The 17,305-nt window shown below is 35.2% G+C and overlaps 2 protein-coding genes across 2 annotated transcripts; both read right to left on the bottom strand.

Moving 5' to 3' along the window:
• Positions 1-8,699: 8,699 nt before the first annotated feature.
• On the bottom strand, positions 8,700-11,019 carry LOC108476921 (UDP-glycosyltransferase 43-like). Its single transcript, XM_053023646.1, has 2 exons — positions 9,093-11,019; positions 8,700-9,006 (listed from the first exon to the last, which is right to left on the bottom strand). The coding sequence occupies exon 1, from the start codon at positions 10,601-10,603 to the stop codon at positions 9,122-9,124; it is 1,482 nt and encodes a 493-aa protein (XP_052879606.1). The 5' UTR covers positions 10,604-11,019; the 3' UTR covers positions 8,700-9,006; positions 9,093-9,121.
• Positions 11,020-11,675: 656 nt separating this feature from the next.
• LOC108479463 (protein SUPPRESSOR OF FRI 4) lies at positions 11,676-17,063 on the bottom strand. The gene is made up of 7 exons (XM_017782082.2): positions 16,714-17,063; positions 15,792-15,892; positions 14,895-15,021; positions 14,259-14,638; positions 14,005-14,159; positions 13,853-13,906; positions 11,676-13,097 (listed from the first exon to the last, which is right to left on the bottom strand). Exons 1-7 carry the CDS (start codon positions 16,905-16,907, stop codon positions 13,026-13,028), a joined length of 1,083 nt encoding a protein of 360 aa, XP_017637571.1. The 5' UTR covers positions 16,908-17,063; the 3' UTR covers positions 11,676-13,025.
• Between the last annotated feature and the right edge of the window lie 242 nt (positions 17,064-17,305).

Genomic DNA, 17,305 nt, shown 5'->3' with positions numbered 1-17,305 from the left:
AATTGGGACATTGATTATAAATGAAATTGAATAGAGGTGATGCGGTCGTTGAGAGCACCAAAAATATCCTATTCCCTGTAAAATAATGAAAAAGAAATAGTAAAGGGGAAGTAAGGTCGAATCCTCGGGGACCGGATTATACGAATGCTTGTCTCTCAAACTCAAGGCGAATCGTGCTCAAGAAAACTGCGTTCTGGAAAAAAAATAAAAAACAGAATTTAAGAATTGATTTTGGAAGCGAAAATAAAATAAAAACAGAATTTAAAGTTTATTGAAATTATGATTACGAAAATAATAAAAATAATAAAGAGAGTTTTAAGAGAAAAGAAATTCTTATGGGAAAGTTCCAGCCTCCGGTTGTCTCATTCCGCCTTGGGCTCAATCCTTGGCTTTTGGATGATCCTTCTCGACTCGAGTAAGCTAGTTATAGTGGAAGAGGACGCCTACGACCACCAGCTCCAAAGATTAGACTTACGATTTTTAGGGAACCTGACTCTAGCCAGTAATCTATGCTAGATCAACGCTTCTCAATGGCGAATCCCACGCCATTTTGTCTCTTTGGCTCGCCAACCTCTGACGCAGTAAGTTAACGAACCGACTATGCAATCCTTCCAATACATACAAAGCGGCCGCCTTTGCATATGCTGAAAAGCTTACTTCTTAAGGGCCATGGACTGAAGCGTCAGCCCGTAGTGCGGAGAAACGATGAATACTTGGCGAGAAGGCTAAGTACGGATTCTAGGCCTCAAGAACCTTTTTTGGGGAAATATTGACAACTTTTGGCTAGAAGGGTTTTAGTGGCTCATGATAATTGTGGGAAAGAAAATAAATAAAAATATGGAAAAAGAAATTTTATTGAAAAGAAATATGAAAGAACAAAAGACTTTTGGGGAGAGTGTTTTCGAAAAAGCTCCTCCAAATAGAGTCACTTCACCCCTATTTATAGTGCTAGGAGATAGTCTAATTGAACTTAAATTCTAAAAGATAAATACATTTAATTAAAGATAAACAAAGATAATTAAAATAAAATCCTAAATTTGAATAATCCTAATAATTATCTTAATATTAATTATCCTAATAGAATAAAAGAAAATAGAGTCTTCCAAAATAAAATCTCTTCTATTTGCTTTTAAGTCCTTGTGCCTTCCATGTTCGCACTTTTGGCACCATATTTGTCCCACGTTGCATATTGGCCCATTTAATCTCCAAATTGACGATTTTTCCCTTGAATTTACTTTTCGCCTCCAATTTAGTCCCTAAAAGATAAAAAGACATAAATAGCTCAAATTAGTAGGCTCAAGCTCAAAATAAACACATGATTAATATATAAAAATACGTCATTTTAGAGTATTATCAAGAGGATACCAGAGTTAAGTCCGGAAATGTGTATATAAAATTGATGTGATAAAATTATTTTGATTGTTTTAAGTAGAAATGTATATGTGTTACAATTATGTTAGATAGAATTATTATAGTAAATCAAATTGTAATATAAAATGGTGCATTATGACATGTAGCTTTCCAAATATTAATTTGCATTAGATCTTGTTGTTAAGTTACGCATTACATAATTTATATTATAATTTAATATTGAATATAGAAATATTGTTGAGTTATACTCAGCGTACGTTATTGTTTGTTCGTGTGCGGGTTAGGTTTATTCAGTTAGTACATGACTTAGCATCTAGCAACAATCCCGAACTCGAACGTTGGTGAAGTTCTTATTTTGATGATGGCATGTACCTAGAGAGTCTTGATTTTTAAGTGTTAGTTTTATAGTTGATGGCTAGTTGAATCTTGTTATCCTTATAGCTATGTGAATAAGTAAGGTATTTTGGAAATGATCAAATTGTTAATAGCTTGGAAGATGTGTTGTTTGGTAATTGCCTAATGTGGTCTTGAATGAGTTGGTTTCATGCTTGGCTTGATGATTGATGATTGCTTGAAGGTGATTGATAGGAATGGTTATATTGAAAATGTCTTACTAAAGTAGTATGGTTATATGCATATTGGTTAATTAGTTGAGGAGTTAATATGTTGGATGAGTTGTTGGTTAACACATAGTTGTGAGAATGATGGTTTGATCTTGCAATGGCTGCTAATGCTTTGTGTATGTTTTATAAATGAAATTGAATGTTTAGCTGTTCATGTAGAGGTACCATAATGGTATAATGGTTAAATATTTAGGGTGGTTGATTCTAAGGATGTATTTGGCTTGGATTTTGATGTTTTTGAATTGTTGGATGAAATAGTGTATATATATATATAAGTGATTTGAGTTGTACTTAGATGATGTTTTGCATGCCCTTATTTATGTCTAGGTATATCATTTGAGTTTAGGTAAGTTATATGCATAAGTGGACCATTTAAGAGAGGTTTTTACCATTTTTGAACTCAAGTATCGATATTTTTATATTTGGTATCGATACTTAATTATATGAACAGATTTAAAACAAACAGTATGCCATAAAATATCGATACCATAAAATAAATATTAATATTGAGAATCGTATTGGTATGTGGGTAGGGAGTGATGTGGAGGTTGCCTAGGTAGTTGTCAACTATTTTGTTCATTTGTTCACTTCTCACAGTTGGATGGAGTGCAATGGTGCATCTCGGCTGAGGCTAATGCTAGTCTTCTTCAAGATTTCACACATTCGAATATTGTGGAGGCTTAGCATGACATGCATCCAGCAAAAGCATTAGGGCCAAATGGTTTGATGGCTTGTTTTTTCACATCTGCTGGAAAGTAATTGGTGGGGATATTATTCAGTTTTATCTATCTATGCTAAATAGATGTCAAAGTCTAGCTAGTTTTAATCACACTAACATTTTCCTGCTTTTGAAGTTTGCGAAGCCTTGAGATATGGGCCATTTCACCTTATTAGTCTTTACTTTGTGTTATATAAGATTATAGCCAAGGTTTTGGTTAATAGATTTAAAGGTGTGCTTGGTTCCTGTATCGATGATGCTCAAAGTTCGTTTGTGCCTGGATGTTTAATTTCTGATAATGTCTTGGTGGCTTTTGATACATTCTCTCTGTAATCAAAATTCTAGTAAGGTGGGAAGTTTGGCCTTAAAACTCGATATAAGTAAGGCTTATGATCATGTAAAGTCTTTCGTAGAGAATATGATGCTTCGTTTGGGTTGATCTGGTAATGCATTGTTCGAACAGTGACTTATTCTATGGTGGTAAACGGATTGAGTTATGCACACTTTTCTCCATCTTAGGGCCTCGGGCATGGGAACCATTTATTGCCTTAATTATATCTCGTGTGCTGAAGGTTTTTCTATATTGTTTAATGCTTGTGTGATCGCCTACGGGAGCAAATTAATGGTTGGAGTCAATGATGGCTTTCTCAGGGTATGTTGGATTAGGTGCTCTAAGTGTATTATTTTTGTTTATGGGCATTTGTAATTTTTTTCGAATAGATTAGTTAATAAAATTATTCATGAATTACATTACTTCCCTTTGTATATTGTCCTCATGTGGTTTTTGCATGTTAAGCAAAAGAGAAGCAAATATTAGCCCATTGGTTGTCTATTGTTTAACTAATACTAAGCGGTATTACGTGGTTGGATCGTAATACGAAAAGATAACTTGTATTAGTAGACGAACCTAAACATGTCCTTAGTCTAATCGAAAATGAGCAAATCGATTGAAAGACTAATATGTCGTCTATCAAGTCTAATTAGGGAGATGTCTTGTCTTGGTTATCAGAATGGATGACTCCTAGAAGATAGAGACATAGATATGACTAGCTAGACTCATAGTACGTTGGACTGGACCCAAGAACAATAGATCCTAAATTCGTTTATGGATTTATTCACTTATGACGTTCAAAGTGTGACATAACTTAATCCTGAGTGGATAACGGACTATGTATGTGTGACTTGTATACTTTGATGTAAGTAAAAGACCGAGTTCAAATAGATAAGGAACAGAAAGCTGGTGCATTGGGTATACGACTTTTGTAGTATGTAGCATCATTCACAACAGTGGAATTCATAACCCAAGATATGGGTAAATGATATCCTCTCATTGGCATTACATGGTAGATGAAAAGTAAATAAAGGCACAGGTTGTTCATTTCTGTGGAATATTAAATTATCTGAAATCAAGAAAGGTATTGGTTTATTTATAAAAAATTATTGTTATCAAGTTAGATTATTTGTTTATTACACAAGAGGTAAAAGTGAAAAACTTATATATGTGCTAGAAAATACTAATTAGTTTATAGTTATGTAAGTGAATGCATGAATCATGAATGAAAAAATTTTCCGCTACTGCTATTGGTGGATATTATACGTTTATCCCTTTAGAAACTCTATGGATTTAATTCTCCTTTTATTTATGCTTGAAATTTTATTTAATTGGGGATTTTTAGTTTGTTGTTTGATTGGTAGTAATTTTAGCTTTGAAATAGGAATCAATGTATCAAAAATAGCAATAACAACAATGAAAAGTGTTCCTAACCTCAATTATACATGTTCTGTACTTCAACTCTCTGCATCGAAAAAAATAGTGAAAAGTGATCAAGTTAGAGAGATCAATTGAATGGAACCATTCCTGCAATTTTTGGGCCGATTACAAGTTTGCAAGTTGTTGACTTTTCTTTCAATAAGTTAAGTGGTAAAATTCCAAATGAGTTAGGCGAAAATTGTAGGAGTCTAATGCCCCTGCATCTTGCAAGTAATGGGCTTTCATATTCAATTTCATCCAACCTGGGTAACCGGGGAATTTCTTAGGTGGACTTGTACCGCCGACTTTGGGGGATGGTAAGCGGTTAAAATTGTTCGAAACTACCTGACAGTGTTGTAAAAATTTTCGGTATCCATGTCTTTTGTCTGCCAAATGTGAATTTAGAAGGTATTTTCCCGCAGACTTGAGGTCATGTTCTATCTTGAAAATGCTAAGTGTAGCAAAAAACTTCTTGACCTGCGTCCTTTGGTAATTGTAAGAACTTGTATTTCCTTAATTTGAGCTCCAATAATTTGTCCGGTTCGCTTCCAGCTGCAATTTTGTTCTATGCGTGGTTGTATTCAGTATCAACTAAAATTCCTTGTTTGGAAATATTTCAAGATTTTCTCATGGTGAGTGCTCTAATGGCTCCCTGAATTTGTCAATGTCATATATGTGATTAAGTTTTTTTAGTTGAATGGGAACAATTTTGAAGGTAATGTTTTTGTATATTCTTTTGATCCTTGTCTAAGGTTGGATGATTCGATCTTTGATGCTAGCAACAACAAAATTGTAGGTGAACTTTCTTTAAACATGGGTCACACTTGCAAATGCTTGAAAATTTTGAGTTTAATAAGCAATGAATTTGTTGGCTCAATTCCTACATCATTCACTAACATGATTTCTCTGCATAAGCTTACCCTTAGTGGAAATGGATTGCAAGGTCATATTCCATTATATATTGGAGAGATGAAGGAGATAAGGTACCTCTCGCTTTCTAATAATAACTTTTTAGGAGTAGTGTCTCAGGATTTAATTCAACTGACATTTTTAAGGCTTGCTGATTTACGATCACGACTTATTCTTATGATCCAATGATTTACGATCATGACCTTTGGTTTTCTAATAGTCCGCTAATTTACGATCACGATTGTCATTTTTAAAGCTCGTTGATTTACGACCACGGCTTATTCTTACAGTCCACTGATTTACGATCACAATTGTCATTTTTACGATCATGGCTTATTCTTACGGTCCACTAATTTACGATCACAACCTTCGGTTTTCTAATAGTTCATTAATTTACGATCACAACTGTCATTTTTAAAGCTCGTTGATTTACAATCATGGCTTATTCTTACAGTTCGCTAATTTACAATCACGAACTTCGGTTTTCTAATAGTTCGCTGATTTATGATCACAACTGTCATTTTTAAAGCTCATTGATTTACAATCACGACTTATACTTACGGTCTGCTGATTTATGGTCATGACCTTCGGTTTTCTAACAGTTCGCTGATTTACTATCACAATTATCATTTTTAAAGCTCGTTAATTTACGATCACGATTTATTCTTACGATTCGTTGATTTACAATCATAACCTTTGATTTTCTAACAATTCGATGATTTACGATCACAATTTATTCTTACAATTCGTTTATTTATAACCACAACTTTCGCTTTTCTAACAATTCACTGATTTACGATCACGAATGTCATTTTTAAAGCTCCTTGATTTATTATCACGGCTTATTCTTATGAAATGTTGATTTACAATCACAACTTTCGATTTTCTAACAATTCGTTGATTTACAATCACGACTGTCATTTTTAAAGCTAGTTGATTTCTTCGACAAGGAGGGGGACAAATTTTTACTTACGAGAAATATAGTTCGTGGTATTCTGCAATACAGTTTTTGACTCTTGTCTCACACTATCAGACAACAAAATTTGCTTAGTAAAGTTTCAAGTTAAAACTTATATAGTAAGTCCCAAATTACACACTTTACGCGTGTAAGCTTGTCTCAAAATGGTCACTTTATAACTCTTTTTCGACAAGGTGGGAGACAAATTATTATACAATTATAAGAAAATAACCCATCCCGAAATCTAACTCGATAAACCCTATATATTTATATATATATATATATATATATATATATTTCTAAAAAACCCCTATTTGGGAAGAGGGCACTCCAGACATTCCATTTTTACTATCTTCTTCTTCTCTGCTTCTTCACCAGAGCGTCCTCTCTCTCATTTTCCACCTCTATTGATTCTGTGTATCAACATTTCTCCGTACATTAGAAGCTGCTGGACAATTTTTCACTACATGAATGACATCCTTGACTAAGGCTCCACATAAAGAATAAGATTGATTCATCGAAATACCTCTATGACATCTCTTATTATTGGTCAAAAGTTTTCCTCTACCAAGAAGCCACAAGAAATTCTTAAACCATTGGGGACAAAACCAGCGACCAAAAAGAATTCTTGGCTCTCGAATTATGAGAGTTTAGAGCTTCATACACGTTAGAAACTGTGGCAATACCATTTCCACAAAATATGATCTGGCCTTACTTCTCATCGAGGTGATAAAATATCGGCGAAAGCACATTATGATTAAGCCACATTACCATCCTACGTTTATTTACATACATCTTTCATTGCACTTTGGATGCATGGGTATATCCTACGTTTTGTTGGGAAAGATTTTTCCCATCTTTTGTTAACAACATAATACAATTTTCGATTTATCAATTGAATTAAAAAATTTTGGAACCTTAGTGTTTGTGAATATCGAAAAGTATCCAAAATTGTTGAAAATGTGATTTATTTGAAAAATAAAACTATTTTATTCATCTATACGATATATAAAATGGTTGATTGAGTTGATGTCGAATCAATTTAACACCAATTCGATTATGAAATTATTAGAATATTTTATTTTAAAAGGTAATTAATATTATTATAAGGGTATTTTTGTTATTTCATACTTTTATACAATATTTCAAATAAAACAACATAAAAATTATTTAAAAATCAAACATAAGACCAACAAATTCAAATAGAAATCTCTTACCACTCCACCTGTAATCATTTGTTGAAATAATTTTATCTATCTATCTATCTATATATATATATATATATATATATATGTTAATACAAAAATATTTCCATTCACCCATATCCTTGGTGTGATAAAATCTAGTATATATTATTACTATATTTAAATATTTTATTGAGCTAATGTCGCTCTTAATTGGTTCACCAATTCAATAATAATTTTACCAAAAGCTCCTATTTTTAATAAGCAGATACTATTTTAAAGATAATTTTGTTTTTCATATAAAATCTACAAAAATACTTGTGCATAATTGGATTTGAACACAAAATATTAGAATCTTTTAACATTACCATTTCAACCAAAACCATTTCTTTCGTTATTTCTATCATTTTTTAAATTTACTACATATATTTTTCAATCACATTGTGGATTTGACAAAATCTAATATATATATATATATATATATATATATTTATACATGTATGTATGTATGTAAGTATGTATGTATGTGTATGTATTTTTATATAATGTGTATATGTATATAGGAGGATCCCACTTATATATATATATATATGTAAAACTTAAAGTAGTTTTACATTTTTCTGTAATTTTATACAATTAATTTTAACAATTCAATTGTTGAATTTATCAATATATTTGTACGTGTCATGCATATAAATTTTTAATTGACCTTATATCTCCATCATATTTATCTAAAATTTTATCTATATTAATATATATTTAAGGGTTAAAAGTCTTTTACATAAAAGCTAATTGTTAGAAAATTATTATTATGTCAAACTTGACATTAATAATCTATTGACCTGTTAAATATTGATCGTATAAAATATTATAAAGTAATATAAAACACTTAAAAGATTTACATCAATATAAATAAATCTGTCCCTTTTATATATAAAATTAAACATCACATTTTGAACTTCTAGCTATCAAATTTCAATGCTTGATCAATATGGTATAAGTTTTAAGTGTTGTAGATATGATATAATTATTCTCACGCATTTCAATGCTTGATCAATATGGTATAAGTTCTAAGTGTTGTAGATATGATATAATTATTCTCACGCATTTCAATGCTTGATCAATATGGTATAAGTTCTAAGTGTTGTAGATATGATATAATTATTCTCACGCACGATCCAATAAATTTACCTCTTGAGTAGCTTTACTTTCACTACCTGAGTGAACACCTGGCCTTGGGGTGATCATAAGTAATATAAATGTCTTACAATCATAAGTAACCGTGATCAATAAATGATCAGCAAACATGACCTTGGGGTGATAGATAACATAGATTGGTAAAAAAACTATCCTTTCTATGAGCAATGCCTGCACAAGTGACTTCAATATCTCCTTTAAAACCTGCATCCTAAATTCCTAACCATGAGAATCCCGCAAGCTCGATATTTATCATGCCGATCAGAATTGCACCGGTGCATCTCCTATCCTCACAGCTGCTTGCATATGCAGAATAACATCTTAGAAGATGTAAAAAAATGTATACAATGATCCCCACTAAACTTAATATTAAAGTTGGTACCATGGCAGTGCATGAACCACAAGTTGTAGCTAACAATCTTTCTTCAAACCTTGTATCCTACCGCTGATTTCCTGAATTAAGGATGCTAAGGATTTACAGGAGGAACCATTTTCCATCAGTACCATCCTACTCTTGCTCTTCATTTCCCTTACCTTGGCCTTCACTTCATCTTCTCCGTCCATCAAACGCCTCAACCCTCTTTCTAACTCCTCAGCCACCACCAAATCACTGCCCTCCCTGTAATCCAATCTTATCTCCACACCCAATCCCAGCTCTTTCACCAACTCAAATGCATTCATTTGTTGCTCCGCATACACTGGCCATGTTGCAATAGGAACCCCGTGCCATACACTCTCCAATATGGAATTCCACCCACAGTGTGATACAAACCCTCCAATTGCTTGGTGGCTCAATACTCTCACTTGATGAACCCACCCGCACACAAGCCCCAATCCAGCCGTCCGATCCAGAAACCCCGCCGGCAAAACAGCCTCTACATTGGTGTACTCACCTGGGAGATCTAATTTGCCTTTGGGTGGCTCGCGGATGGACCATAAAAATCGATACCCAGAACGCTCCAACCCAATTGCGATCTCTCTCAATTGGGGTCCTTTAAGACTTCCCATGCTCCCGAAGCAGAGGAATACCACTGAAGAGGGAGGCTGTTGATCAAGCCATTCCATTATGGAATCATGTAGCTGGGCTCCATCCGTGTGCCATTGGGATGCTCCAGCATGATCCAGAATCGGACCCACTGGGTAAACTGGAGGTAACCCACTGATTGAGAGCGAGGCAATGGCATGGGGCTCCAGTTCAAGAAACGTGTTTACTACGATACCCATTGTCTCCGTGTACCTGCGTGCGTGCTCTAAGTACCAGAAATAGCCATCCTTGTTTCTCTTTAGCACACTGGACGGCAACACGCTTGGGGGCAAGGGTTTAGAAAAAGTGGGGACGATCAACTCAATTGCGGAGTCTTTGGGAGCGATTAACCCAGAGTGGGAGTCAACAAAGTCGGCAGCTAGCTGGGTAGCTAACGCTGGCAAATGAAGCATAAACCCCAAAAAACTGGCTGGAGAAGCAAAGAAGAGATAGCAAGGAATGCCAAGGTCTTGGGCAACATCAATCATGGAAGTGGTAAACATGTCAACAAAGAGAGCAGCAACAGAAGTAGTTGAGGCGAGGGTGGAGATGGCATGTTTGACGTGGGGCTTGTGCTTGTCTATGAAGAGGGATGTGTAACCCAATGAAGATTGGTACTGATAACGAGTGGGAGGTTGAACGGTAGGGAGATGGATGAAATTGACGTGTGACTGAGAGTGAGAGGCAGCGGTGGCAAGTGATTGTGTGTAAAGGTTGACGATTATTCTCTCGTGCACCGTGATGATGAGAATGGTGGCAGAGAATCGAGGGTCATGACGAGTCAGGTGGTGGGCAAATTCGACGGTAGGAACCAAGTTGCCGATCAAAGGAGTGGAGATAAAGACCACCTCATATTTATCAATGGCCATGCCCAGTGATAACACACGAGTCTTGAATCTGCAAATATGTTCTTTAGGTTAGGGATGAGAAATAGTTAGGGAGAAGGGGAAATGGTTATGGAAGGATGCTTTGAAATGTTTTGGTTGTTTTTGCATTTATTGTTGAGGGTTGAGGGCTGATGGCCTGATGCTTGATGCTTGATGCTTGATGCTTGATGCTTGATTTTTTTTTTCTACCATCCATTTGTTTTTTATATTATTAGATTTTATTTTTTATTTTTTATTTTTTTGGGTTTGTGGATTCCGATTTGATTTTTGTTGGATTTGGGGACTATTTTATATCATAAGAAGCAACATGCTCAAAAAGCTTTCCAAGCAAGCTTTCTCCGGAACTGTAGATCATCCTGACTGCCTTCAAGGAATTCAAGGAGTGCAGGATAGTCTTGTGAGTCAACAACAACCAAGACATACTTGTGATTCTGTTTAAATAAATGTGTCATTTTGCAATAGAAAATGATTAAAACAAAGAATGGCCCATTCAACTTTGTATGTTTATGTTAAGGAATGATTAATTCCTCCACCTCTAGCACTGCACTTATGGATCAGATGAGCAGGAAGTTAATACTGATTCAAGACTATAACCAAACCTAATTTTGTCAAGTTGAAATGCCCTTCATTACCAATGTGGTTCAATTACCTTTTTGGCTTTTTTTTTTTTTTTTTTGTAAACATGCTCACACATGAGACTATCTATTGGAACATGCCCACCCCTCTATGTCTTAGCTTTTTAACTATTTACCACCAAATACACATCACATGCTAAGATATATCTGAACTAAAGCCATATATACATGATAAGAATTTAGAGATCAAGACCACCTTCATTTTTTTTTTCTTTCATTACTATCCATATATCTAAAAAAATGAACGGATTAAACCTCAATCCCCAACTTAAACTGTTGTTAGTAAAACATGAAAATTTTATTAATCTAATGATTAAATTAGTAGTAGAAAAATAATTATCTGATTAATAAATTTTTCATATTCACTCTTTGACCTAAGCTACGATTGGGTGTTAAAAGCAGCTACTAAGTTAAATACCTTCTCCAAACGCATTTTATCTAGATTTTTATTCCATTGATTTATAATTCATACAAAGAAAAAAAGCAAAAAGTTTCACCACATTGAAACATCCGCTCAAAGAACAAATTAGAGAAAAGCGATATGAAACTTAGGCAAAAGGCAAGCAATATCGGAAAACCGTCTAATCCTAGGAATAAACGCCGAACAAGAACGCCTCCACCACAAATACAAGTCACGTCAAAAGCTTCTGCTCCAACAAAAGACCTCAGCCACCAAAACAGAACACATTGACTGGTGCAGTGTACCTACTAAAGACTGAAATTGTCCATCCCGAAAGCTCGGAATGTTAAACCAACACATCAAACAAGAAACAAAAACAATTCAATCAGGCCTCAAGAAGGCAGATCATAAAGAACTCGAGTGAGTCGAGACACAGAGGATCTAAGAAAAGTGAGTCCTAACCGACTCCAGAAATTTCCTTCGAGGGAGGGGCCATAAGAAGACCCAAGGCCAAAATTATCAAACCAAAACAAAAGGCCGGCAAAACAAGGGTGCCGGTAGTAGGAAGGAGAGAGAAGAAAGTGAAGGTTGAGACAGGGTGGCAAGAGAGAAACCAAGCCAACTGTTTCCGACATGGTCTGCAACGGCAACCCCACCGGAGACCACACTGGACTCAAACAAAAGTAGCAGCAAGGAAGGGGAAGCGAAGAAAAGTCAGAGTGGAACAAGAGGAAAAGGGACAAAAGAAGGGAAAGGGGGGACCGAAGTCGGCCCTAAGGTTGACAGCCGGCCAGCTGGAGCAGAGAAACAGAAGGAACGGGGGGGGTGACGGTCGGCCCTACAGCCACTGCCCAGCAGCAAAATAACACTCCTCGGGATTACAAAACGAGAGAGAAAAGTACAGGGACCTGCAAAGAAAAAAGAAACTTGACCGCCTTATGTATGCATGTATGAAATAATACATTTATATACTCTTCCATTTTTTGATCAAAAATGGGACATACATCCTCTCTCTTCAAATATCATCACATTCCAATTCCTTCAATAAAATTCATTATCTATAATAAACTCAAATGAATATCCTATTAGAAACCAACCAATCCACAATGATAATAACTCAAAATTTATATCCTAACAGTTTTTTTTTTTTGGAGAAACTACAATTTAAGATTAAAAAACAATGACTTATCTTCTCTCTTCTGCATCACTTCGCAAAAGAATACAACACAAATACATCTGCCTTGGTTGCCATACCCACCTAAAAATTGATTGACCCAAATCCATTTCCAATTCATGTAAGTAGTGCAATCACAAAAGCATGCACATTTATCCCAAGAGAACTTCTCAAGACGCATTCCTCTCCTCCCAACTAAAATGCCATTCGACCAGCAAGTCTGCTTTCCAGGATCCTTCTGTCTATTGCTGCATCAATAGAGCTCATCTGAAATCAAAATCCAAATGAAACTGATCAGACAGGAACCATGACCAATCCCTCACTTGGATAGAACTTAATTCGTTAGAAGCTTGGTCCTGGTCCTATGCAAAAGATACCAAACTTTGCGAAAGAAGCTGACCTGGAAAAGTCTGAATTCACGATCAATGCTATTTATTTGAGCAAAAATCTGTTGGGTATCATCTTGTTCCACCCAAACCCCACACTTTGAAATCAAGCATAGGGAGAATGAATAGCATTGAATAAAATCCAAAGTTGAAGGAATCATGTACATACATACATGCATACCTACATGCATACATACAAGCATACATACATACTCTGTTCTTAACCGGATTCAATGCTAGACGGAAGAAATCCTTGAGTGGGTTGCAGCAAGCTTGTCAAAGTTGCACTTACCAACACCAGAAAAGAAAATGACATAATACCTACTTAAATATTTTGAGGCCCAAACAGTTGGAGGCAATTGCTTGCAAAGTGGAAAAGTCATATTTTAAAACAAAAGTGCATGCCCATCAATTAATGGGTATAATTGATTAAAAGGCTCATGAATTCTTCGCAAATTGTTTTCTTTTTAATATGGAAAGTTAAAAAAAAAAAAAAAAAAGAATCACATGAAATACCTTATCAAATAGGTAACAAGTGCATAAACAACTGAATCTGAAAACATGAAACATAAAGCCTACTCATCTGGTTAGATGCGTAAACCAACTCCGTGTACTAGAGAGAGAGTTATGACTTACCTGGCTATTTTCATCATGCATCTGATATTTCGCTAAGGACATTCTTCTTTCTTCCTGCAAGTATATAAAATAAAATCCTTCAATAAAATTTTGCAACCATAATCTAGAAAAGAGCAAATAAAAACACAATTAAAGAGAAGTTAGGAACTGACCATGGACATTGCCTCATCATCCCATACTAAATAAACCTCGTTTACTGCTGGCTGGATAGCAGGAGCTTTATTTGCAATAACAGGGGGTGGTCCAATAGATGGACCACCAGTATTCGGACCAGAGGCATAAGAATGAGAATTGCCTCCAGCTCCGCCTATAACCAAGCAAATTAAAAGAGAAGTTACAAAAATAGGAAGCAAGTTGAGTCAAAATTAAGTAGAAGTACAACAGCAGGGAAGAAGGTGATAGCTACCTGTCAGAGAAGCACTACCACTTGAATGCGCTTCAATTGAACCTTTTCCTTCTGGAACACTTGTTGGCAAAGAAGCAGAAAATGGTGAGCTTTGAGCCGGTACACTATTATTGACAACAGGGAACAAAGGTTGGGATACAGGAAGTGTAGGTGCTGACACCGGCAATCCAGGTGGAGCAATTTGTGAAGGTTGGAGTGAAGGTGATGTTGAAGGCACTGCCAAAGGAGGCCTCACACCTTGCACTGGAAATAATGGCTGCTGCACATATCCCATAGGTGCAGATAAAGGAACTGAAGCTGCTGGATGCTGTGGAAGCCAAGGCTGTGGACGAGGTGGAACTGCCCAACCAACAGGAGGTACAGGCACTGCAGCATTATACCTGAGGCAAAGAACACATTAAACTGCTAGATTAACTACATTAACAACTTTTCAAGATGAAGAAGAGTATCCTTAAAATTGCAAACTGAAATGCTGCATGCATATACACACATGAACAAAGCCACAAAATGTAAGTAACAATGACATAAAAAAGTCTATTATTCTTACATAACGCCAATTCTAAATATTCCATAACCCAAAACCTTAACAATAACTAGAACAGAGTTTGCTAGGATAAAAGTCTAAAGAGAACATACATTGGCTGCACTGCTCCTAAAGTTGACTGAGGAGGATATCCAACACCAAGTGGCCCTGGCATCAATCCTCCCACAAGCTGAGTAGATGGGATATCCAGTTTGGCCGCTTTTGATGGAGCTTCTTCTTCTGCGAGAAATCTTATTTTATGAATTAACAGCAAATATGAAATCACAGTCAATATGCAACAGCATCAAACTTGTTAATTAAAATATTTGCAATTATAATGTAAACACTCCAAGCACAAGTACATCAAGAAATTATTTGCAAGAAAATACTATTTCACATAAAGGAAACTCATGAAAATTGCAGAAAACTGCAGAACTCATTTTATAAGCATACTTCTGCCTGCAAAGTGATTTGCTTAAGAGAAAATTTGCATCCTTATTTCTTCTTTTAAACAAAAACGTGCATTCCTATTCAACTTTAAAATGCATATTCCTATTCAACTTTAAAATGCATACTTGATTATACTCACCTATGTTATTACAATAATATTTATGAAGGCACCTTCAAGCTGCCACTTTTTTTAATAATCAGTAATTCTTCCATAAGAAAAAAAGAGAAAGCAATGTTTGGGTGCAACTAAAAAAAGTATTTTTAGCAAATATTATAAGAAAATTAAACTTTATAAAAACCAGAAAGCATGGTTTAGACCAATACACATCTATCATGGTTTACTTATTGACGAATACATATGATTTGTTATTTACTACTTGCTTTTTCCACATTAGGAAATCTGAAAAAGAAAACGAAAAGCAAAAAACAGTCAAAAAGAAGTAGTGGCAAGTAAATGGCATTTAAGTGTGCAAAGGTACATAAACACAAGTATGTGAAACAACTCAAGTACCATCATTTGAAATGGAACAGGGTTATAAATGATACATCAATATGTTTACCTTCTTCTCCATAGTGAGCAGCCAGCACATCAGGCGGGATTCCTTGCATTCCGTATATTTCAATGTCAGTCGATTCTCTGCCAGTTTTTGCATTAGGAACCCTATAAAAGAACTACCGTGTCAATATAATGCAAAGTTCATTGTAAAATAAAAGAGTAGGGTTTCACCTTAAGTGATAGACAGCTTATCAAAAATTGAAATGTTGGGTGCATTCCAGAAAAAAAAAAAAAAAAAAACTTTAGATTCAAACAGGCAGTAGAACTTCTTAGACAACTTTTCAGAAGCAAGGCAATGCAATAATTTGATAGAGGCTACTCACTTTATTTTAAAATCATTTCAGCAGCTTCTAATTATTAATTAATATAGACAAAAATCTAACTGAAGTTCTCTATATTTTTTATCTTGTGCACAGAAAGTGCATAGAATGCAACAACTTCTAGAGATAAACAAAAACCGGGGGCAAAGAACTAATATAGATTTCATTGTGTTACCACTTCTCCTAATTGGTTTGTTCATCCAAAAGAGAAAGGTATTTAGGTAACATTTAGTCCAGAAAACAATTACTCGTAGTGAAAAAAAGGGTTGTGTTTTTAGCATCGGCCACGTAGAAAAATCTAAAAAAACAAGGAGATTTTTTTTTCTTTGGGAACAAGTTTTTACTTTCTTTCATCGTGCATTTATTTCTTCTTTTTTTAAATTTTGGGAACAAGTTTCTGATAAACTGAAAAAGTAAACGCTCAAATAATATAAACCTATTGCAAAAAGCGATATCATACCCCGTAAAATTAAATTGAAAACAATGATTTGGGGGGGGGGGGGGAAGGGGCGGAAACCTAAAAAGAGAGGAAAACGAAGAAAAAATAGTAGACAGAAATAGAGAAGCAAATAGAAAAAAATAATAATAGTAAGGAAAAGGAGATACTTGGTGACGGACTCCTTGTGAACCTGAAGAACGTGGATGGCCATACCACCGGCGGTGGAGAGCTTCTTGTGGCAGACATGGCACTTGAAGTGCTTGGCTTTCTGGTGCTGCACCAGGATCTTCTCGTCATCGAATTCCCTGTCGCAATAGTAACACCATACCTTTGACGGAACTCTTTTCTTCTTCTTCCCCATTTAGATTTAGGTTAGGGTTTTTCTCTGTCTGATCTGCGATTTTCTTTTATTTAATTTTATTAATTCTTTCCTTCCTCCCTTCCTTCCTTTCTTTTTTTTTTCCTTTACAATCGATGGATGGGTTGGGTTTATGACTTATGTATATACGAAAGCGGGTGGGGTGGGGTGGGGTGGGGTGGGTTTAATTTTATAACCTTTTTTTCCATTATATTTCATATTATATAAATTGGTCAATTGGCCAAATGGGTCGAGTGGGTCCCACCACTTATTACTGTGCTCGTTTGGACTTGGGCCCTACTTTGGGTTGGGTGAAAATGAAAAAATAGTCGAGAACAGTGGTAAATTTCTTGAAATATTTACAAAAATGTCTCTAAAATATATCTATACTATTAATAAAA

Source organism: Gossypium arboreum, chromosome 12 (assembly GCF_025698485.1).
Source record: "Gossypium arboreum isolate Shixiya-1 chromosome 12, ASM2569848v2, whole genome shotgun sequence".
Lineage (NCBI taxonomy): Eukaryota > Viridiplantae > Streptophyta > Magnoliopsida > Malvales > Malvaceae > Gossypium > Gossypium arboreum.
This window is presented reverse-complemented; position numbering and strand designations above follow the sequence as displayed.